Raw genomic sequence first — 21,884 nt, forward strand, 5'->3', positions numbered from 1 at the left:
GCGCTGAAACACGAGGGGACAAATCACATCGCATTCTCATTGTCGGAGGGCCTGTCATGTGATCAGCGCTCCGATCTCGTTACCAGGACGAGAAATAGGCCGCGAGATTACTTGCACCAGCCAGTTTATGTGTCCTTTGGCGACGGCTTTCATTGACGAGAACTGGCTTCTCTCAGCCGACTGCCACATTTTTTTCCTGCCCGCCGCTGTGTACATCTCCTCGAACCCAGCCGCTTGAAACGACAACAAACGATGGTCCCGTCCGGCCACCCTGGACCCAACGCAGCGTGAAGATACTAGACAGGATATGATAGCTTCTTTTCTGGTGCTGGGGCCTACGAAAAGCTCCTCTCGCCCTGAAAGGGATTCTGACGTCATTTCCGGTTTCTAGACGACACTCACCATGCCTTCATCTTCTGATTATCTACACGCTCACGACCGAGAGAGTATCGACTCTGATGATGACCTTGACCTGGAGGAGCTGGATCCGACGTCGACATATCATGCATCACGGTTATCGAGAGACGAGCCCCCCCCGCAGCGAAGTCATGGCCCTGGTATAGCTCTCAGAAACCTGCGCGTCGGTGCCGGCAATCGATTATGGAGACGAAGTATGTCTGGTACACACGGGGAGGATACGACCGGTTTGCTTGATGACGACGATGGAATTAGAGCCTCCGGCGGAAGCTCACAGACTTATGCTGATGATGATTCACCCCTCCTTGCACGCCGGGGCTCCGCGCGCTCTCTCCCCGATGGTGCACGACCGCCGCAACGAAGAACAGGACTGGGATGGCTGAAGACAGGTGCGCTGTTTGGATCTTCTGGCGGTGTCACAGGAGGTAGGAACAACGAGACTGTGGTGAAGCCTCCGCGGGACATCCTCGTTGGACAGGCACAAAGAGCGAGATACCCTGCGAATATTGTTTCGAACGCGAAATATACCCCTTGGAGTTTTCTACCTCGCACGCTTTACAACGAATTCTCCTTTTTCTTCAACATCTATTTTCTGCTTGTTGCGCTCTCCCAGATCATTCCTGTGCTTCGAATAGGCTACATGTCTACCTATATCGCGCCATTGGCTTTCGTTGTGTCGATATCCCTGGGAAAGGAGGCTCTGGACGATATCGCCCGGAGAAGGCGGGATGGAGAGGCCAACGCGGAGGAATTCTCTGTGCTTGCCTTGGATAACTCTGGCGGGAGTAGGGCATTTCCGGTCGCCGAGGAGTCGAACTCACACACCGAGAATATTCCGGTAATCATCAAGAAATCTCGAGACCTAAAAGTGGGCGATGTTCTAAAAGTCCGGAAAAACCAACGCCTTCCCGCCGATGTCGTGCTTCTAAAGAGCGTTTCGAACGATGCGACGGCGGCCCGCGAGAGTCTTGAGAGGCGTAGATCCGCAGAACTTGAGCATTCGAACGACGCATCATCTTCGGCTAACCATGACCAGGATGTCGGAGCGGGCTCTGGTTCTGAACAAACGGATTCCTCTTCTGCTAGCGATACTTTCATCCGGACGGACCAGTTGGATGGTGAGACAGATTGGAAGCTGCGCTTGCCCTCAGCCCTGTCTCAGTCTCTCACCCTCGCGGATTTTACCAGATTAAAGATTACTGCAAGTGGACCGGATAAACGTGTCAACGACTTTGTTGGCAATATTGAGCTTCTGCCACCGTCAGGGTTCTATGACCCCCATGTTGATAAGACCGATGATAGAGCCGATCATGAAAACGAGAGCGCGCAAACCAGTTCAGCACCCCTTAGTCTCGATAATACTGCTTGGGCCAACACTGTGCTCGCCTCGAACACGATTACCTATGCCGCCATCATCTATACCGGTTCGCAAACGCGCGCCGCACTCTCCACGTCTCCTTCTCGGTCCAAGGTTGGGCTACTCGAATATGAAATCAACAATTTAACGAAAATCCTTTGCGCTCTGACCCTGACTTTATCCATTGTTCTGGTTGCTTTGGAAGGATTTCAGCCGACGAACGATAAAGAATGGTATATTGCCATTATGATCTATCTCATTCTTTTCTCAACGATCATCCCAATGAGTCTGCGTGTCAACCTGGATATGGCAAAAACTGTGTATGGCCGGTTCATTGAAAAGGATAAGGATATCCCTGAAACTGTGGTGCGGACGAGTACCATCCCTGAAGATCTTGGGCGGATAGAGTATCTTCTCTCTGACAAAACAGGCACCCTGACCCAAAATGGTGAGCTTTTGGGCCCTATTTAAGACTGTTACTGTGGAAACTGACATTCATAGAAATGGAATTGAAGAAGATCCACGTTGGGACTGTGTCTTACGCGAATGACGCAATGGAAGAAGTGGCATCATACGTTCGGCAGAGTTTTGGTGGAAACTCTCTGACCACCGCTTCTGCTGCTTTTGGGACCCAAGCAGGGCTTCAAACGGCTCCGCGCACGCGGAGAGAAATCGGTTCACGTGTCCGAGACATTGTTCTGGCCCTCGCCTTGTGCCACAATGTCACTCCAACCGTCGATGAAGAGGATGGAGTTAAGGTCACAAGTTACCAGGCTTCATCCCCGGACGAGATTGCGATTGTACGATACACGGAAGAAGTCGGGCTGAAGGTATCATATCGTGACCGCCAAACGATAGTCCTTGAGTCTACGGACACTGGCTGTGTTGTTGTACGGGTGCGCATTCTCGACATCTTCCCATTCACTTCCGAAAGTAAGCGGATGGGAATCACGGTACAATTCGAAACGGATAAGGGTATCCTTGATTCCCCCAGTGACGAGGACGAAATTTGGTTCTACCAAAAGGGAGCTGATACTGTCATGACCTCGATCGTTGCGGCCAATGATTGGCTTGATGAGGAGACGGCTAATATGGCCCGCGAAGGCTTGCGAACTCTAGTCGTGGGAAGGAAACGGCTCTCTTCATTGCAGTATCAAGAATTCGCTAGCAAGTATAAACAGGCGTCACTTTCTCTCCAAGGGCGAGATATTGGAATGGCAAAGGTTGTTAGCGAGTATCTTGAGCATGATCTGGAGCTGCTCGGTGTTACTGGCGTTGAGGACCGTCTGCAACGGGATGTTAAGCCGTCGCTCGAGCTTCTTCGCAACGCTGGTGTGAAGATTTGGATGCTTACGGGTGACAAGGTGGAGACAGCACGATGCGTTGCGATTTCTGCTAAACTGGTCGCTCGTGGTCAGTATATTCACACAGTTGCGAAACTGAAAGACAAGTCGACGGCTCAGGAGACTCTTGATTTCCTCAGAAACAAGACAGACTGCTGCCTGCTCATCGACGGCGAGTCGCTGGCTCTCATGCTCAACCAATTCCGGCCCGCCTTCATCTCCGTGGCAGTTCTCCTCCCTGCTGTCATTGCATGCCGGTGCTCTCCAACCCAGAAAGCCGAAGTGGCTGACTTGATCCGCCATCATACCAAGAAACGCGTCTGTTGCATTGGAGATGGTGGCAATGATGTGTCCATGATTCAAGCAGCTGATGTGGGTATTGGTATTGTCGGAAAGGAGGGTCGACAAGCTTCCCTTGCCGCTGATTTCAGCATCACCCAGTTCCATCATATCACCAAGTTGCTCGTCTGGCATGGACGCAATTCCTACAAGCGGTCTGCCAAATTGGCGCAATTCATCATGCACCGTGGTCTAATTATCAGTGCGTGCCAGACCATGTATAGTATTGCGAGCCACTTCGACCCAAAAGGCTTGTTTATCAATTGGCTTATGGTTGGATATGCGACGGTCTACACCAATGCCCCTGTCTTCTCCCTCGTCCTTGATCGCGACGTGGATGAGCATCTGGCCAACCTCTACCCCGAGCTGTACAAGGAGCTCAAGACTGGCCGTAGCTTGAGCTACCGGTCCTTCTTTACCTGGGTCTTTGTGTCTGTCTACCAAGGCGCTGTGATCCAGGGCCTGTCGCAGATCCTCCTGGACACAATAACAGGGCCCCAACTCATCAGTGTCTCGTTTACCGCGCTCGTCATTAACGAACTACTGATGGTCGCAATTGCCATCACTACCTGGCATCCGGTGATGATATTCTGCCTGCTGGGGACGGCTTTGGTTTACGCTGGGAGCGTGCCGTTCCTAGGGGAGTACTTTGATCTCGAATATGTGATTACGGTCGACTGGGTCTGGCGTGTTGCTGCTGTGGCTGCTGTGGCCATCATCCCCGTCTGGGCCGGAAAGCTGATCAAACAGTCCTGGAGCCCGCCCAGCTACCGGAAAGTGCGAGGATGATCTGTTGGATGTGTAGCCCGGTTATCTCCATGTTCTGTTGCCACCTTAGCATTGCTTCTCTCTTACCCGAGATATCATTTCTGTATATAGACCCTGATGTACTGCATAACTGCACGTGACATAAACATATGTGGCCCCTTTTAACGGCCCGAGTTCTGCCGCGCGAGTCCGCCTCCCAAGGCCGATTGCCCAATCGATCACATCAGCGTCAGGAGCATCCTCCGGGGCCACCAGCTGCATTTGCCACGCAGTCATGAAGTTAGAAGTCTTTTCTTATCCCTTCTAATGCCTTTCTGATTCTCAAATTTGCGTTTGAATTTTCTCCCTTTCATTTTTTCCCCTTTCCGTCTCTTATTTTTCATGTCGTCGGAACTAAACACCCTCTGAGCGACTTCCGATCCTCGGGCTGAGTGAGTTACCCCGAAACGCATACCGTGTCACTTTCGCGCCTGACCTTGCATCGCGAATGGAAGATTTAGCATCTCGCAAATATGGAGCAGAGCGACGCTTCGCCCGTTTGGAATCCGGCGCTGCGATCGGAGGATAACGCAGATATCGTCGCCCCGACAGAACTCGCGCCCCCTTCTCTACCGGCTCCACGGAATACCTCGTCGAGCGCGAATGATCCATCGAGTACGGAATATGCTGCACCTGAAGAGACGGCAGAGGCACCAGCAACACGCGGCAACAGCTTTGCTCACGCGGAAACGCGGGATGAATTCCGAGAAGAGGCCGCAGGGTTTCTATCCACCGTGGACGACCGCCTGGAGAAGAATCCCTTCGAAGTTGAACATACAGCTGGAGATGACGGTGCGCAGTCAACGCAGGGAACTCACACTGGGGAACAGCAACCACAGCCCCAGGAGGATACGTCGGGCAGCGCTGCCCAGAACCTCGGGAGCTACGGTGATACGGAATGGTCCAATCATGACGGTGTTGCGGATAATTCCCCATCTGTCAACGGAGAAATCGGCACAACGAACCATGACTTTTGGGGCAGTCCCAAGAGCGTTAGTAACGGGGAGGACGGGTTTTTTGACCAGCTGAAGACACAAACGAAGCCGATGTTCTTTCCACCGGAAGCTGATTCACGATTTGAAGAGGGTGTGCCTTTGTTGGATGAGTCTACGGAAACTCCGGTCGAGCCGCCGACACAACATGCGGGTCAACTGGATGGGGTCTTCGATGGCGACGAGGCCGAAGATGATGGGTTCTTTAAGTCAGCTCAGAAGTCCCCGTCTCGGACAAGGGAACAGGGCCCTTTCCATTTCCATCGCAAAAGCACGTCTCAAGTGCTGAGCGCACTTGATTCCTCGAAGGATTTTTTGGATAGTCCACTGTCTCCTACGGCTGAAGAGTTCGATAATATACTGGCGGCGGCTGCGTCAAGATCACCGGAGAAGGCGACGGAGACGCCCACGGAGGAGGATTTGGCTGCAAAATGGCAGGCTGAACTCTCCGACGATGAACTGGAAGTTGCTCCCGTTGAGGAAGATCTCGCTGCTCGTTGGCAGGCAGAGCTCGATGATGATGACTTGTTCTTGGAAGATGACGTTGGTGATGCGACACAGGATGCAACTCAGATGGTCAATGGGGATGGTGCGGATCATACTGCGCAGGGCCTCGGCAGCCCCTTTGGGACTCCGCAAAGCTCTAACAGACCCAAGTTGCCGCAGGACGCGTACACTCCTCACCAGCCATCCACATCAGACCTGGTTCAAGGCGTCCCTGTACCAGGGGCTATCCCCTCAACGACCACTGCTACTTATGCTGGAAGCTATTTCCAGGCTCGACCGGAACCACCTGCCCCACTGTCTAAGGCCGAGAGCTTTGCGGAACGTTCAAAAGAGGGCTATAAGTCCCCGTACGACCTCCCGGAAGATCTTGCTCCGCGTCGCAGACCGGTAATTAAGCCACTCGCGGCGCAGACTCTTCCGACAGCACCACCCCCGCGAGGTAGCAGCATCCCTGTACCGCCCCCTCCTCAACCATCAGCTGCAGTACAAACTCCCCCGATAGGCGCCGCCTCGCCGCCTCAGGCAGCCGCGCCGCCGGCTGTCCCTGCTCCAAAGAACTTCTACGAGGAACTGCCTCTGCCCCCTGTTCGATCTCGCTCGCGGCCTCAAAGCTCCGGCCGATATGCACCAAATCCGAACGTAACAGGACCTGCAGTGCCGCCACCACCTCCTTCTCAACCAGCCACTATCCCTCACTCGCACCCAGCTCTCGACGCTCCTAATCAGCAGTTGCAGCAGCCCGAAAGTATGGCACCATATGCGAACACTCTGGCTCCTCCTGCTCAGAGTGCCCCAGCCATCCCTGGCGTTGCCTCGAGGTACTCGCCGAAGCCACCCACCCTGCAACCTGGTGCCAAACCTCCGGCTTCTCCAAGATACTCTCCTGCGCCACCCCCAACAGCCGCTGCACCTCCACCACAGCGTTATACTTCGCAGCCGTCAAGCATTCCGGGACACGGAGCCTCGTTACCGTTCCAGCCTCGTACGTCCAGCCCGCTCGCCCAGCACGAGAAGGTCTCCTATCAAACTCAAGAGGTGCCGGAAGAGCCCTCTTCATACCAGCCTGCAGCGCACGAGCATTCCCCTATTGATTCACAGCAGCCCCAGGCAGATAAAGGTGCTCATATTTCCCCTCTGTCTTCCCAGAATCCTCAAGGCTCCATTGCCGTGGGTACTCATGGAGATGTGTCGACTGGCTCTCAACAGGTGTCTCCACCCAGGAACCCCTATGCTCCTCCGTCTTATATAGAAGAATTCTCACGTCGTCTCCCTCATGCCAACAATACTATCCCTTCCCCTTATGCGCCTCCCCCGGAGAACTCAGCATTTGTTCCGCCACCTATTCGGAGGTCACAGACACAGTCTCCCATTCAGCAGCAATTAGGTCCCAAACGACTATCTGTCCCTACCGTTGACCCATACAAGCGACCTGCCTCTGTGCACGCTCCCAGTTCGCCTACGAAAGGTGCCAATGCTTCCGCATCACTACCCAGTGCTAGCCGTTCACGCGCAATCTCGCAGTCGCTAGATTTTATCCCACCCGTTGATGGGCAGGAGCTTGACCCTCTTCAAAGGTGGAAGGGAGCACCAATAGTCAAATTCGGATTCGGTGGCACCGTCCTCTCCTGCTTCCCCAAGCATATTCCTCGATACAGTGCAGGTCAAGCCGCCCCGAGGATTAAATCTACGCCGGGCGAAATTAGAGTTGCTCGACTCAACGATTGGGTTCGATTCCCGGAAAGCATTGTGCAGCATCCAGGTCCTCTTCGGAACAAGTCTAAGAAGAAGGACTTAGTCGCATGGCTCTCTAGTAAGATTGCCGCATTCGAGAATGAAGGTATTCCAGAGAACCTTCACAATATACCCGATTCTCACAGGCGCCACGATGAGAAAATTCTCTTGTGGAAGATTGTGCGCGTCCTGGTTGATCATGATGGAGGGGTACAAAACTCGCCTGAGCTTCAGAAATCTCTGACGAGCGTTATTTTCCCGCACCTGCAGCAAGCAGTTTCTGATCCTACGTACGGCGGCTCTCTTCATTCTTTTGTTCCTCAGTCGCTTGATGCTACCTCTCGGCCTGATGGAGCCGACTCCAAGTCGCTAGGGACCATCCACAACAACCTGCTCCTTGGGGAGCGCGAGAAAGCGGTCTGGAATGCGGCAGATAACCGCCTGTGGGGGCATGCTATGATTATTGCATCGACGATGGATAAGGCTGTTTGGAAGCAGGTTACCCAGGAGTTTGTTCGACGAGAAGTCAGGTCTGCTACTGGCAATGCGGAATCACTTGCTGCCCTGTATGAGATTTTTGCTGGCAATTTTGAGGAAAGCGTTGACGAGCTCGTTCCTGCGTCCGCAAGGGCTGGCTTGCAAATGATCAGCAAGGTCGACGGGCAGGGTCCCTCAAAGAATGTGCTTGCTGGTCTCGAGTCGTGGAAGGATACTCTGGGCTTGGTTCTAAGTAATCGGAGTTCTGAAGATCACCAGGCCCTCCTAGCGCTTGGACGATTGTTGCTGTCCTATGGTCGTATAGAGGCTGCTCATATATGCCTTATCTTCTCCCGGGCGTCTGTATTTGGCGGCCCAGATGACCCACGGGCAAACATTGTCCTCCTCGGAGCCGATCATGTACACTTCTCCTCTGCAGGTCTGCTGGATGATGATGCTATTTTGCTCACCGAAGCATACGAATATGCTACATCTGTCCTTGCAGGATCCCCTATGTCTACACTCCCTCATCTTCTGGCGTTCAAACTCATCCATGCTTGGACGCTTACGGACCGTGGACTTAAGTCAGAAGCGCAGCATTACTGTGATGCCATTGCGGCAACTCTTAAAGCCATCACGAAGCCGTCTGGTTATCTTCATCAGCACTTGTTATTTGGCGTTGATGAACTATCTGCGCGCCTTAAACACACGACGGGAGACGGAGGGTCATGGATTTCAAAACCGAGCATGGAGAAGGTTTCTTCTTCGATGTGGAACAGATTTAGCAATTTCGTGGCTGGGGATGATAGCGATGCTGCGTCCACGGGCTCTGGAAAAGGCGCGGAAGGAGAATTTGGCCCGTTTGCTAAAATCTCTGGTACTCCTACTGTCAGTCGCTCGCCATCCGTGTCAGACCTGTACGGCCAGCACCCAATGGCCGCCGCGCAGCCAATCCCTACAGTGGGACCTTCACGGTACCAGCCAAATAACCAATATGCCCCGAACTCCTCACCTGATCAAGGTCGTGGGCGATCGTCTTTCGAATCTCAAAGATCTGCGTCGTTTGGTCTCCCGTATGGCCAGCGACGCGGATCCCAGGAGGCTGCTCCTCAACCCGAGCACCCTATGTACTCGGGAAGCCCCTTCTACGGCTCTCCCGCTACTGGATATCAATCTACGCCCCCCTCGACATCATACATGCCTCTTGAGCCCGTAGATGAGGACGCGGTGCAGCAAACATACCCTGCCCCGACATCCGCACCGCAGGGATTTTTCGCACGTGACTCGCCTTATCAGCCTCCTGTTCAGAGCTCTTTCGACGAGTCCTTTGATAATGAGAGTGCATCCAGCCCTCAAGGAGAAGTTGGAGGGTACATGCCTCCTGCTGGTAATACTGGCTACGAGCCTCCATCAGCTACTACCAATGGTCCAGTAATCGAGGAGGATGAAGAGTCGGAGGAAGAGAAGCCACGCAAGCCGGCCATGGACGATGAAGATGAGGACGATGTTGTAGCACGTGCTGAGGAACTGAAGAAGGCTGAGAGGGCGCGCAAGGATCGTGAAGCTGATGAGCTTGTCCGGAAAGCCGCGGAGGCCGACGGTAAGTTGCTTGCCTTGACATGTACTGCCTCGTTGCTAACTCATCTTACAGCCCAAAAGCCAGCCCCCGCGAAGGGTGGGTGGTGGTTCTCCACGTGGATGAAAGGAGGGAAAAAAGAAGAGAACAACCTCGCTGGAAAACCGATCCGCGCAAAGCTTGGAGAGGAAAGCTCTTTCTACTACGATAACGACCTGAAGAAGTGGGTCAACAAGAAGGACCCGAACAGTGCTACGCAAGCCCGCGCTACGCCACCACCTCCCAAGGGCTCAGCTCCTCCTAGCAGAAGTGCTAGCGGAAGCAGTATGCCCCCTCCACCTGTCCCAGTCGCAGCTGGCAGTCGACCTCCATCGTCCGCCGGTGCTCCTCCACCGCCACTGTCAAGCAGTCCCATGGCGTCCTCACTCGCCCTTCCGTCGACTCCGTCTTTCGGACCTGCGCGATCCGTCTCTACCGGCGCCGTTCCAGCTGTTGGTAGGGCCTCATCTCGGCCCGGAAGCTCTGCGGGACCTCCTCCTAGGCCCTCTTCGTCTTTGAGCCATGCTAGCTCGATTGATGACCTGATTGGGGCGCCAGGGGCACGCAAGGGCACTTTGCCGAGAGGCAGGAAGAAGGGCCGCGGATATGTTGACGTGATGGCCAAGTAGACCCTGGTGTCCGACGCTCCAACAACACATTTCCCCAGATGAGGTAGTTCCTGCACCTCGCACTTTTACCCCCGATGATATTACTTGTATTTTGCATATTGAGAAGTGTATACCCTTTTTTGCATCGCTAAACTTGCTTTCAACTACACCTGCTTGCATGCCATATCCTCCCAATATGGCCGGCTCATTTTGGGCGTTCTCAGAGGACACTACGTATACTTGTGTCGACTTGCATCTTCTCTGGATGCTTCATGTATATTTACAACTATTCCCCTTCTCCGCTTGTTTTAAGTTTCCCCTTGTCTTTTTTTTCTTTGTTCTTTCCTTTGTCTATGTTCATGATGGCTGCGAGATTGGGTATGGGGATGAGCCTTGATACCTGACTTGCTTGTGTTTATGGAACATGATCTAATAACGTTTTTAATCTAATAATACCTCGCGATGACTTGATAACATCATTTATTATTAGGTGGAATGTCTGCCTCTGGTCAATTCAAGTAAGAGTTGATATAATACTGTCCCCGTCAGCTGTACTCCTGTGCCCAAGATGAACCTGGAGACTGGATCAGACTCACCGTTAGACACGACTCATCCTCGCTCCAACCCCCAGGAAGATAGACGTAGAGAACCAGCGCCGTTTCATGGATGAAGCCTGGAAATCCACGATCAGAGGTCTCCCCCCAAGATAAATGGACGAAGTTGGAAACTCACAAGCAACAACCTTCGGATTCATCCTCCCAACACTAAGAACACGCGCCCAATCCTTCCCGTCAATCCTCACCTTCGCCCACCCGGCCTCGTCATCCCCGGGTAACGCCCTCATCCGCTCACTGGGCAGCTGCTCAATTTGCGTCTGCGACAGCTGACTCGGATCAAGCGCCGGGTTGGCCAGGTCCGTCCACACACTGGAGATCCGGAGCGCATCCGTAGCAACGGCTAACCGCAATGAGCCGTGCATGTTCGCTGAGAGCTCGAGTTTCGGCGATACCCCGGATACGGACATGGACCCGCCTGGCGCTGAGAGTCCGGAGACTGGTGCTGACGTTGACGCTGACGCTGCTGCCTTCAGCGACGAGGAGGAGTCCGCAGCCAACTTGGTAAATCGCTCGGAGATACTCTTCAGCTGGAAAAGGTCGGGGAGGATAATGTGAACGTCTGGGTCGCGGCATCGCGGCTCGTGCAGGCCCTCGACGGCTGTCTCGTGCAGAACCTTCACGGGGATCTCCTGCGTGATGAACGTCTCTCGTTCTCGACCTCCTCCTCCTTCTCCTCCGTCTTCCCGAGGCGCAGGTGCTGTCGCCGTCGCTGGTTCGCCCGGCCCATTCCCATTCCTATCATTAGCATCACCAGGATCAGTAGCGCTAGCATTCGTAGTTCCCAGTGCGATCCCGCCCTTGACTCTGGACCTAGCGCGAATCGTCAGTGCTAAGAGGGGCACCCTGTTCTTCTGCGTGAGGCGCAACTGCACCCATTTCGCGGCTGCGGCGGAGCGCAGGGCGCGATGGAGAGATGAGAGCGGGACTTCGAGGTTTATGGCGCCTGTGTTGGATTCGAGGGTGTAGTCTGTTTCTTCGAAGATTGATTCCTGTCGTGGCCTGCTTTAGTTTGGGCTCGCTAGATCGGGGAGACGAGAGGGGACGTACAACGGGTAATTGAGCCCAGACTTGCGTCCCCTGGTCGGGGATGATGGTGAATCGGATTGTGGATGGCTCCAGGCGCATCCAACAGACTTTTCCGAGGGAGGAGAGGGAGCCGACTAGCTCTGTGTGTGATGTTAGTTGGGAGAGCTAACTGGTTATAAGATGGAGGGGAATGTGTGAGTGACGCGGGTGCGAGTCGTCTGACGTACTGGTGAGAGTCGCGGTGTTGACCACTTCGGTGCGGAAACGCATCTTTTCATCGTTGCATCCTCGTGCTTATTTGTGGATGTCTCTACGAGGATACGATGTCCAGCCCGTCAGTCGGATGAGGTTGTGATGTTCGAGATTGGTCACTGTGGAGAAGACAAGCAATGAGGCGCATCCGGTGGGTTGGAGCCTGGGTCGGCGCTCAGTCGCTCGACCGTCTCCGAAATCTGGGCGCAATGGGAGAAGCGAAGTCCATAGGATTGAGTGACGTCTGAAGTGCTGTGAATTGCCTTCTAGCTAATCTAACTTCAGAGGACTACAACAGGGATTGGTGCGATTTTCGTTCCGTACTTCTCATCATCGCTGCCGATTCTATACAACCAAGCTCTCCTTTACAAGCCCATTACCGTACGAGTTGAGGCTCAGATGACCTCCTTCTAATCACAGCCTGCAGAGATGCTCACTTGCTTCGTCGTGCCTGACTTACCGTCAAGAGACCGCGTATATTCTGCCTCCGATCGGCCGTGGACGCGTTGACAGCCATGCAGGTGCACGTCTCGCCTTGCTCACGAAGGCTCACTTCGCCAGCCTCCGACGCGTCCCTTGCTCCTCGCTGGTCGGCAGGTCGCGATTCAGGCTCTTCTTCTCGTTCAAACCACTCTTCCAGGGCGAATCGGCTGCTCCTGAGACCAGGTGCTAAGACACGATGGACGCGTCCGGGGCGGGCGGCCACCACTGTAAGCTTCAGACGGGGATAATGGGAGGTAGCCCAAACAGTACACTTCAGAGTCTCAGACCAGAGTGTACCTTGCCTCAGTCACAGCGTTGGGTTGCATGCAAGGAGGCCGATCGGTCAGGCTTCGTTTCAGGAGATTTCGGGAAACGCGAGGGCAGCGGAATTATACGCTCGATACGATGCTTCGGCGCGAAAGACATTGGGCAGCTTGAAGGTGTTCGTGAGAGCGCGCCGTGGGATGTCTTCATGTCTTGTGTAAGAGACCCAATTTGGCTGACAGCGCAGCAAGTCGCAGGTGTCTTTCTTGAAGAAATCAATTTTCCGATTGCCGGTGGGCCTCATTCTCCTGAGATGAACCGGGATCAGAGGGCAGTTAGTCTGATATCATTATTGTAAATAGCGTTGTTTTTGCCGACCCCTTTTGGCGCCGTCTCCACTCGACGCGTTGTGCAAAAAACGAGAGGATCGCGAAAAGAACCATCCAGCTTCACTTTCAGCTGGTCATTGGCTGCTTATTATTAGTCTTGGGGATCCCGCTTGCTGTCAAGCACAACAGAGCTGGACTTTCTCTTGGCCACTCATCATTGCTGACGCTCGTTCCTCCCCTTGGGCCCAATCCTCCGTCCAGCGTCTCTCCGGCTGGATCTATCACACACACATCACCATCACAACCACCAGCTTCTGACAGTCAGACAACATCCTCCATCCATCTCTTGGACCTCAATTTCTCTCATCTTCGTTCTACCCCATCTCTCTCCTCTTCAATCATAGCCTTCTGCAGCTTCTCCCCTCAGCTGCACGGACTTTCGGTGAGATCGCGTCTCAGCATGCTTGTTCTTCATCCACGCTTCGTTCCTCCGTTTTTCGATTCCGCGACGCGACCTCCGTCGATTAGTCCTCAGTATTAAACTCTGATTCTCCATCGAACCCTCCATCCTGCGCGAAAAGGCTGAGCTCCGCCATGGCCAGCAGCCGCCTCAGCCCCCCTCGTCGGCCGTTTCAGCTGCACCCTCCGACGTTACTTCCAAAAGTATCAGATCGCCTGGCCGTCCCACATTATCATGTTTCAGATCCTCTTCTCGGAAAATTATCGCCAGAATCCACACTCGAAGCCCTTTCGTCAACAGATGCGGTGCCGAAGAACGAAAAGGTCGCCCATGATATCCTCTCTAGGAGCATCTCTCAGGCCTCTCCCACGGAACGAGCTCTTGGGATACGCGCCGCAGTAGCTGCTCAGAAGCTTGGTCAGTGGTATAGAGAGGTACAGAAGTGGGAATGGCCCAAACGAACCGATGCTCACTTGGGAAAGGGGTTCATTCCCCCCTCCGACGCGGAGCCTGCGTACTGTGGAAGTCTCCCCGCATCTGTTGTGAGCGAGCGTGAGAAACGCGTTGAAGAGATCCGAGATGGAATGGATAGCTTGGACGTGGAAGAGTTGAAGGAGCACGTCCTCAATGCCCACATTCCGGGAAGGTCTCGGCCGTCGTCAGCTCACAGCACCATTTCCCTTCCTCCCCCACTCAGTTATGTTCAGCTCAGCGACTTCACTGCTGTTATAACAGCCACTATCCTCCGAGCTCTGCCCCTTCTGTCTCGGCTAAACAGCCTGCTCTCCACCTGGAGTGTACGACTGCTGGTTCTCAGGCAGATACCGGGACTATTACAAAGCCTACAGTTCGCTAGATCAGAACTAAATTCTGCCATGGCCTTGCTAGAGTCCTCAGAACCTCCGACCGAGAACGATGTCCTCTACTCTATTGCTAATTACCATGCCAAACGGCTCGTTTTGGAGTCGACGGTGGTATCAACTGGCCGGAGGATGGATCGTATCCTCGACTCGCTCGACGGACGCGAGGATTCTCTTCCCGAGCGGTGGATTGATGACCTGGAAGCTATCGAAGCGGATTTTGCGTCCTGGGTTATGCAAGCTGAGAGGCGTACCGTGGAGAATGAATGGCGTCGGCTATCACCCCGTCCTCGTGAGAACGACAAGCACGAAACAAAGATTGTTGAGCCGCACTTGCAAAACACTGAAGAAGCCAAAGAGATCCTCGCCGATACCCCGTCAGCCGAAGCCTCGATCACAAATTCTCCAGATACAGCAGACACAACACATGAACCAGCATCACAAACTAGACTTGCCCCGGTACAACTTGGGCGCACTCACCCAATGGAAACCATCGTCGAAGAAATTGGCAGTCCTCTTGAACCTTCCACTCAACCAAATGTCAGTGAAATCGACGATTTCTGTGCAGTAGCCACTCAAATTACACTTCCCGAATCTCCGTCACCGTTACCTTCCGACGCAGTCAACATGCAGGAGCCTCTAGGCCGAATACCGGCTACGCAACTTGACGTGGATTGTGACTTTGACGCCTCGGTGGATGGAACGCGGGCTGTGCCTCAAGATGATCATATCACCCTCCCACAATCCCCTGTTGATTTTCTTGTAGACGAGCCAACGCACCCTCCTCAAACACCCGAAGGCACGATTCGTGCTCTTAACTTCTCGCATGAAGAGCTTCAATCGTCAAAGCCTATCCAACCGGAGGAAAATGTGTCGAAAGACACGGAGCCTTCGGAGGAGCCTGATCAATCCACAAGTCTACCAGATGTTGAACCAGCGCGCCTCGAGCCCGTAAAACCAGACTTTGAGGCCTCAAGTGAAACACCTGAAGAACCACCCATACAGATTCAGGCTTCTCTCCCTGAGCAAGCAGGAACTCGAATTCCGCCGTCGCCCGAAGATCCTCCCAAGTCAGCTTTGCCTCTTCAAAATAATTGTCCACCACCAGCGGACACTCAGCCGTCAGAATCTAGTGCTGATCTTGAATCCCTTGCAAAGTTTGTTAAAAGCCCTCAACCTGTCCTGATGGATGACTACCAACATAGCACCACGAATGGTGCTGCGGTTGGAAGTGTGCCTCAAGAGGCAAGAACTCCAACATCCTCAGAGCGTTGTGGAACGTCTCTCAACACCGCTGTGGCGGCTCTTCCAAATCTATTTATACCCCTCGATAATGGTAAAGCGTATACCGAACAGCGTCAGTCTGAAGAGCCCGAGAACGAAGAGAAAATCACACCCAAGAAGCCATTGGATAGCCCAATTAAACTATCCAAGAACCGCCCTGGGCGTTTGGACCTCGATAAACCAAACTCGAAGCCCCGTGCCCACCGGGCGTCTCACGGATCGGATGGCTCTCTCTCTGATTACCCATCTCTTGTGTCAAGCCCTGAGATTCCAGAGCCTCGAACTTCCTCGACGAATGGGACCCCGCTCCTTCTTGAGACACCGCCAAATTTCCCGACTGACTATCGGCCGGCCGGCCTTGTACAGCGGAACAACGATCATACATTGCGTGAAGATCGCCTGCTTCACTTGGAAGCCCAGAAGCCCTCTCCGCGGGAAGCTTTCGCGCATAACCGAGCCCTGAGCTTGCCGTTGCAGCGTTTTATAAATGAAAGGCTTGAAATGAACTACGACTCCGGGTCTAGTCCCGAGGTTACCTCTGCTGAGTCCTCGGACTACGGAAAGAAAGAACCGATCACACGGCGCCCGAAGTCCAAATCTACAACGTCACCAGCCGATACTCGGCGCGTTGATCGTCAAAAACTTGCGTCTACCCGTGAAGAGAGCTCTGGGCCTGATTCTGATACTTCTAGTGGGCCGCAGAGGGTGGTTAACGGAAATACAGCCCATGATTTGCGGCAAGCTGAACCGCTCAACAGCATGACCACTGCACGCTTAAGGAAACGTCTGACTGCTCACCCTAGCCTTGAGAGTATTGGCCCTTACAAGACAAACTCCGGACCTGCGGACGAGCCTTCGGCGGGTGCATCTCTTGATAGTACCAAGGTTCGATCGTCATCCCCAACCAAACAGCTGATTCGACCCCAGGACCAGATGGATGAAAAGATCAACTCAATTTTGACGTCCTTGCCAGGACACATCCATTTGGTTCCGGCTGATCAAGATGACGACGCAATGTCCGTGGCATCCTCGCTCCCCTTGAGAAGGGAAAGGATCCGGTCACATTCACCCCAGGGCACCCCAACACGGAGCATCACTCCTACTCCCTCGCTTATCCTACGGCCTGCGGTGAGTCGCAGAAGGCACTCCCATGCGCCGGAGGAAAGCTCGGTGAAGCTTTATCATCTGCACCGCGGTGGAAAGTCTGCCCCAACAAAGCTCTTCGTCCGGACGGTTGGGGAAAACGGCGAACGTGTAATGGTGAGAGTCGGCGGTGGATGGGCTGACTTGGCTGAATACCTACGCGAATACGCTATCCACCACGGACGCCGACATGTGTCCGAGACACCCCGCGTTGAAGTTGAAGGTATCTCATCTCGTGAATCCCCGTCATATTCACCGCCCGGTAGCCGAGTACCTTCCGGTAGCGGTCGTCCTGTTCCTGCTCGGCCCCGTTCCGTCCTCAGCAACCGACCGGCGTCTTCACTAGCAGTCCGTAAAACCAGGCGCTCCTCCAACGTCTCCGACATGGCAGACTTCCGAACAGTCAGCGCCGGCGAGGCCCTCAACGTCTCCTTCTCTCCCATGTCTTCCGTGCTCCCTAGTAGACGCCTGTCCGTTTCCTCTAACGTATCCGCGGGCGCCATATCGTCCGTCAGCGAGTTCCGTCACGGATCCCCGTCCACTGGCGCTGCTTCCCCTGCTATGCCCCTTGGGCTCGCCGGCCCCAAACCCCGGGCCAAGCACGCCACAATCAGTCCTGAGAGTGAGGCCTGGGTTGAGGACGTCCTCGGCCAAGCTCGCCGGAGCTCTTCTCTTCGGCCGTTCAAGTTTGGCCCACTGATTCCGGACAACGAACCCGAGGCAAACACGCCAAAGCTACCGAAGTCGCGGAGTATCAGTGATATCGGGAAGGCTGGGTCCAGCAAGCGCGTGGTGCTGCGTGGCCTCCGATAATCGTGGAACATCCTCCTCTTAACCCGCGTCCCTACTGTTCAATAACCCGACCTCCGATTCGGCTCCTCGCCGGCGATCTGGAAATGATGTCCTTGTTTCGCATGGTTCCTTAATCCTATCATGGGAAATCACTATCTCCCGCTTCACCCCCTTTCCCACTACTACCATATTTGCATTTGCATCGCTTGAGCGTTTTTATCATCCATATTCATTCGTATTGCTACTTAGCGGGTTGCATCATCAGGCATGGTCATTGTTATTGTTATTTGATATTGTTATCATTGCCCCTTCCGGGACTTTGCAGCTTGTTCGGTTGTTCGGTTGTATTTTTTTTAGTCCCTTTTTGCAGAAAGATACCCTCTCATAAAGGTTTGGTTTGGATACGCACTGTGTTTTCCAGAATCCTTTCTTGGTTCTGATTTATTTTGGGGTTGGGAGGGGCTGTCCTCGTGCTTGGTTTCGTACAGTACAGTAGAGTACATTGTTTGCGTCCAGGATCAGAGCAAGACGGTATGAGTATCTTCCTCCTGTATCATTTCACATTACTTGCGGTCCTCTCTCGCGTAGGCTTTGTCCGATTTTGTAGGTAGGTCTGAGTTCGAGATAGTAGGAGGACATAGAAGGCAATATCGATATGCTTCGTTCTCTGATGGAATTGGGTATTCTGACTGAGCTTGAGTGCTGCTTTGTTGTCGGTATACAGCTGCATGGGACATACACCCCCGAATCCCATCGATTGCAGCCTATAAATGAGCCAAAGCGCTTCCTTTCCGGCTGAAGCTGTTGCATTTAGCAAGAACAGCCCATGTCATTCAGGATAGCTTTCCGATTTCAAAAGGGGGCCGCTGCAGACACACACCTATTGAGTGCTCATACCAAAACGCTGAGCGATGTTGATATGAAGGTCCGTGTGAAGATTGAAGAAGGTATATTAATCATGCCAATCCAACCCACCCCTACCCAATAACCCAGATAAATGGAGAATACAAATAGATAAAACAAAGTAGAGAGGGGGCAGAGAAAATCGTCACACATCATAGCAGCATAAGAACCTCTCCCGTCCTGCACGCAGCCTCTTAAATAACTATTAGTTCTAGCTCTAAGTGACCGACCAGGTTCGAATTCCCAGGAAAGAGGACCAAGGCGAGACCAAACTAGGCTAGGGAGACCAAGTAGACTAGATAGATAAACCATGGAAAGTAGGGTAAGGTAAGGTCAGGCAAGCCTAGGCTACGTTGATGGCCCGTCAGAGTTCTGATTCCAGAAGTCGTCTTTCCTCAAAAGGGCCCTTAACTCCGGGGAGATGACTTTCGGGTCCGGTTGGTTATCCCCTGGGGTGGATGGCAGGGCTGTACTGATGCCCCGGCTAGGGCTGGGACCTGATGATCGGTCGGGAGATTTAGCGTTGCTGTTAGTACTGATGTTTGATGTTGAGTTTGGATGTGACGAAGAGGGTTGAGTTTGAGACCGGGTGGTGGGTTTGCGTTGTTGGGCGGAGAGGGGCGGCGCGGGGAAGTTGTTTTTCTTATCGATGGCTTGGACGGAGCGCTCGAAGCGGTGGAAGAGGGATTCTGCGCGGGCGAGGATGGGGATTAGGTCCATTGTGTTGGAGAGTTCGTTGACTGTTTCATTTTACAGATTAGTTCAGACTTTGATTTCATGACGGAGGGTAATGGATTGAAGGGGAGTCGGAGGAAAGGAGGCAGGAGATACATACTATATTTCAGCACTTCATCGAATTGCTTAAGATGGTCCATTATGACGTCTCGGTGCTTCTCGAGAATTGCGAGGGCAATGAAGAGGTGGAAGTTGCTGGTTAAGTAGTCTGACCAAAGTGCCTCCCAGAGGCGGAGGACATCGACCCATTCAAATTCTCGCTTATACCAGACGAGAAGCATTCGGAAGAAAAAGAAGAAGTTTGTGCTGTCGGCGGATTGCAGGTGGAGATAGAGCTTGGGGTCCATGAGCTGAACGAGGTGGTCTAGAGTGAGGAGCTGTTGTCGCATTCCGGATTGATCTCGGAGGAAGTTTCGTTCCTACGATATATTAGCCAATTTGAACTCGAACTAGGTGGCTTTCTCGTCATACCATTCTCTTCATGAAACCGACAAAAGCCCAGAATGCGACGGCATCATCCTGCATAACTGCGTAGGTTGGCGCAAGCAAGTCGCTCATGCCTTGGACGTAGCCTAAGTCAGGGTTGTACTCATTATAGGTGAGTAGCATGTCTTTCATTTGTTCCAAATGCACATTTGTCCCTGTATCTGCGAATGGCGAATCTGGGTCTGGATGAGGGATATCCTCTCCAGCAAATAGCGGGATCATCCGATCCGTTCGATGGACATCCTTCTCTGCAGCGATAGTTAGTAAAAAGGCTTTGACCATGGGAAGGGTTTAGCTAACCTATTCTATTCCTCTGCTCTTTCCACCACTCCTGCTGCTCGGCGGTGGAGTCCCCTTCGACCATCCTTTCCCACCAAGCTCCCTTCAAGCGAATATACTCATCTCGCCTCGAGTTCATTAAGGCCTGGCGTTCGTCTTGATTACTATCCCAGGGGTAAACCTCAAGAAGGTAAAGCCACGCTTCCTTTCGGACTCCATCATTCGGATCTAAGCCTCCGTGGAAGATCCTCTCTTTGACCTCTTCCACAGTGACCTGCAGCCGCCCAGTATGTGGATCAAAGAAGCCTTCCCACTCTTTCCTTGTGACGGGTTTTCGGCGTTCGTGGATTGAAATTTTCCCTGTTTCAAGGTCTAGGATCTCGAAGTCTCCCACGGAGCTGTTCTCCATTTCGAGGACGTCCTTGGCAGTCCATATTCGCTGATTCCGCTCCCGCTCGCTCTGCTCTGAGATACTCATCGCCCACCGGGCGAGGTAGATTCTGGCACTGTCAAACTCCTCTTGGAGTGTTTGAATTTCTGGTGTCTTAAGCAGACGGCGGACTTGGGGAGGGACGCGAGGGTTGTCGGCTATTTCGTTCGCTGTACGCCTTGTGAACGTTGTGATCTTGCTCAGCTGTTCAAGCACCTTCCATCTCGTCTCCTTGATCGCCTTCATGAACGGATCCATCCCGGCGTCGTGAGGCGCAGGTCCGCTTTTTTGAGCTGAAGGGCCCGATGGTTCCTTAGACTTCGCGGCGGAGGTATCGGTAATATGTGCCTTCCCAAAAGATAATTGATCTTCTTCGGATGGGTTTATCAGATAGACGGTGCTATCGACATTTGAACGCTGCACCTCGGCATATCGCCTCAGCCACCGGAGAACCTCGTCCCCGCCCCAGAAGACGTTTCCATCCTCACCAAAAGGATCGAACGTCTCCCTCGCCCGCTTTTTCTTCTGTAGTATGGTAGACTCGCATTCGCTGTCATGAAAGAAGAGCGCGGGAAAGCTGTCACCTGCCCGGGTATTGATCACAAGACTTCCGAACCACCAACCCAAGCTCGGAGGTCGTACGAGCAGAGAATAAATCTGAGACAGAGGGACAGCAAATGCGTAGAGCCCTATCGGATCTCTGTACGTCGTCGTTTCCGGAAGAGGAGGCACCAAGTATTTCTGACGCGGCGGGGAATCGTCGTCCGCAAGGTCGACCTTGACATAGGTGCTGTAGGCATCGCCAAGCGCGGATTCGGGAACCCAAGCAAGGAGGTAGGAGGAGAGGTCGGCGTTTTTGGGCGAGATAGAAGGAGTATTATTTCGAGAGGATGGTAATGGCTTTTGCTGAACGAGGGCAATGAAGCCCGGGATGTTGTCTTTCGCCGAAGGGGTGGGGTGGACATACACCTGCGAGACCGCACTTCATCAGGGAAGTTACCGACTGAAGCGTTAAAACAAGCATACCTTGCTTTTGGAGAAAAGAAGCCTCACGCCTCTCTTCGCAGCAGCATGGGCGATCGTATTGTACTCATCCTCCTCCTCGTCGCTGACGTCGAAGAACGAAGCTGTCGGCGAAGGCGGAGATGGAGGAGGGGTGAACTGAACGTTGCTGGAGCCTGCCATGTCTGCAGGGCTCCGAAGATACAATAAAGAGCGAATCTCAGAATGTGTCTCTCATACCCTCGGAAAATCAACCCTTTGTCTCGATTTCTGCCTGTTCGCTGGCAGGAGATGGAGAAGCGAAACTGGAGAGTCACGTCACGACGTAATCAGTCGCCGGGTCCAA

At 53.4% G+C, this 21,884-nt stretch overlaps 5 protein-coding genes across 5 annotated transcripts; 3 read left to right on the top strand and 2 right to left on the bottom strand.

Annotated features, from left to right (window-relative positions):
• Positions 1-53: 53 nt before the first annotated feature.
• Positions 54-4,477, top strand: BJX67DRAFT_342068 (aminophospholipid-translocating P4-type ATPase NEO1). The gene is made up of 2 exons (XM_071027977.1): positions 54-2,222; positions 2,276-4,477. Exons 1-2 carry the CDS (start codon positions 404-406, stop codon positions 4,243-4,245), a joined length of 3,789 nt encoding a protein of 1,262 aa, XP_070890336.1. The 5' UTR covers positions 54-403; the 3' UTR covers positions 4,246-4,477.
• sec16 (COPII coat assembly protein SEC16) lies at positions 4,478-10,661 on the top strand. The gene is made up of 2 exons (XM_071027978.1): positions 4,478-4,655; positions 4,719-10,661. The coding sequence occupies exon 2, from the start codon at positions 4,737-4,739 to the stop codon at positions 10,212-10,214; it is 5,478 nt and encodes a 1,825-aa protein (XP_070890337.1). The 5' UTR covers positions 4,478-4,655; positions 4,719-4,736; the 3' UTR covers positions 10,215-10,661.
• Positions 10,459-12,436, bottom strand: BJX67DRAFT_159919 (checkpoint protein HUS1 family protein). Its single transcript, XM_071024926.1, has 5 exons — positions 12,064-12,436; positions 11,858-11,976; positions 10,926-11,799; positions 10,790-10,866; positions 10,459-10,729 (listed from the first exon to the last, which is right to left on the bottom strand). The coding sequence occupies exons 1-5, from the start codon at positions 12,104-12,106 to the stop codon at positions 10,703-10,705; spliced, it is 1,140 nt and encodes a 379-aa protein (XP_070890338.1). The 5' UTR covers positions 12,107-12,436; the 3' UTR covers positions 10,459-10,702.
• A 1,184-nt stretch (positions 12,437-13,620) lies between these two features.
• On the top strand, positions 13,621-18,159 carry BJX67DRAFT_159956 (GAS2 domain protein). Its single transcript, XM_071024927.1, has one exon. It carries the CDS (start codon positions 13,759-13,761, stop codon positions 17,722-17,724), a length of 3,966 nt encoding a protein of 1,321 aa, XP_070890339.1. The 5' UTR covers positions 13,621-13,758; the 3' UTR covers positions 17,725-18,159.
• A 586-nt stretch (positions 18,160-18,745) lies between these two features.
• BJX67DRAFT_159963 (GTPase-activating protein GYP7) lies at positions 18,746-21,814 on the bottom strand. Its single transcript, XM_071024928.1, has 5 exons — positions 21,563-21,814; positions 20,128-21,505; positions 19,813-20,075; positions 19,442-19,760; positions 18,746-19,346 (listed from the first exon to the last, which is right to left on the bottom strand). The coding sequence occupies exons 1-5, from the start codon at positions 21,719-21,721 to the stop codon at positions 18,955-18,957; spliced, it is 2,511 nt and encodes an 836-aa protein (XP_070890340.1). The 5' UTR covers positions 21,722-21,814; the 3' UTR covers positions 18,746-18,954.
• Between the last annotated feature and the right edge of the window lie 70 nt (positions 21,815-21,884).

Source organism: Aspergillus lucknowensis (genome assembly GCF_044049455.1).
Source record: "Aspergillus lucknowensis strain CBS 449.75 chromosome Unknown BJX67scaffold_3, whole genome shotgun sequence".
Classification (NCBI taxonomy): Eukaryota; Fungi; Ascomycota; class Eurotiomycetes; order Eurotiales; family Aspergillaceae; genus Aspergillus; species Aspergillus lucknowensis.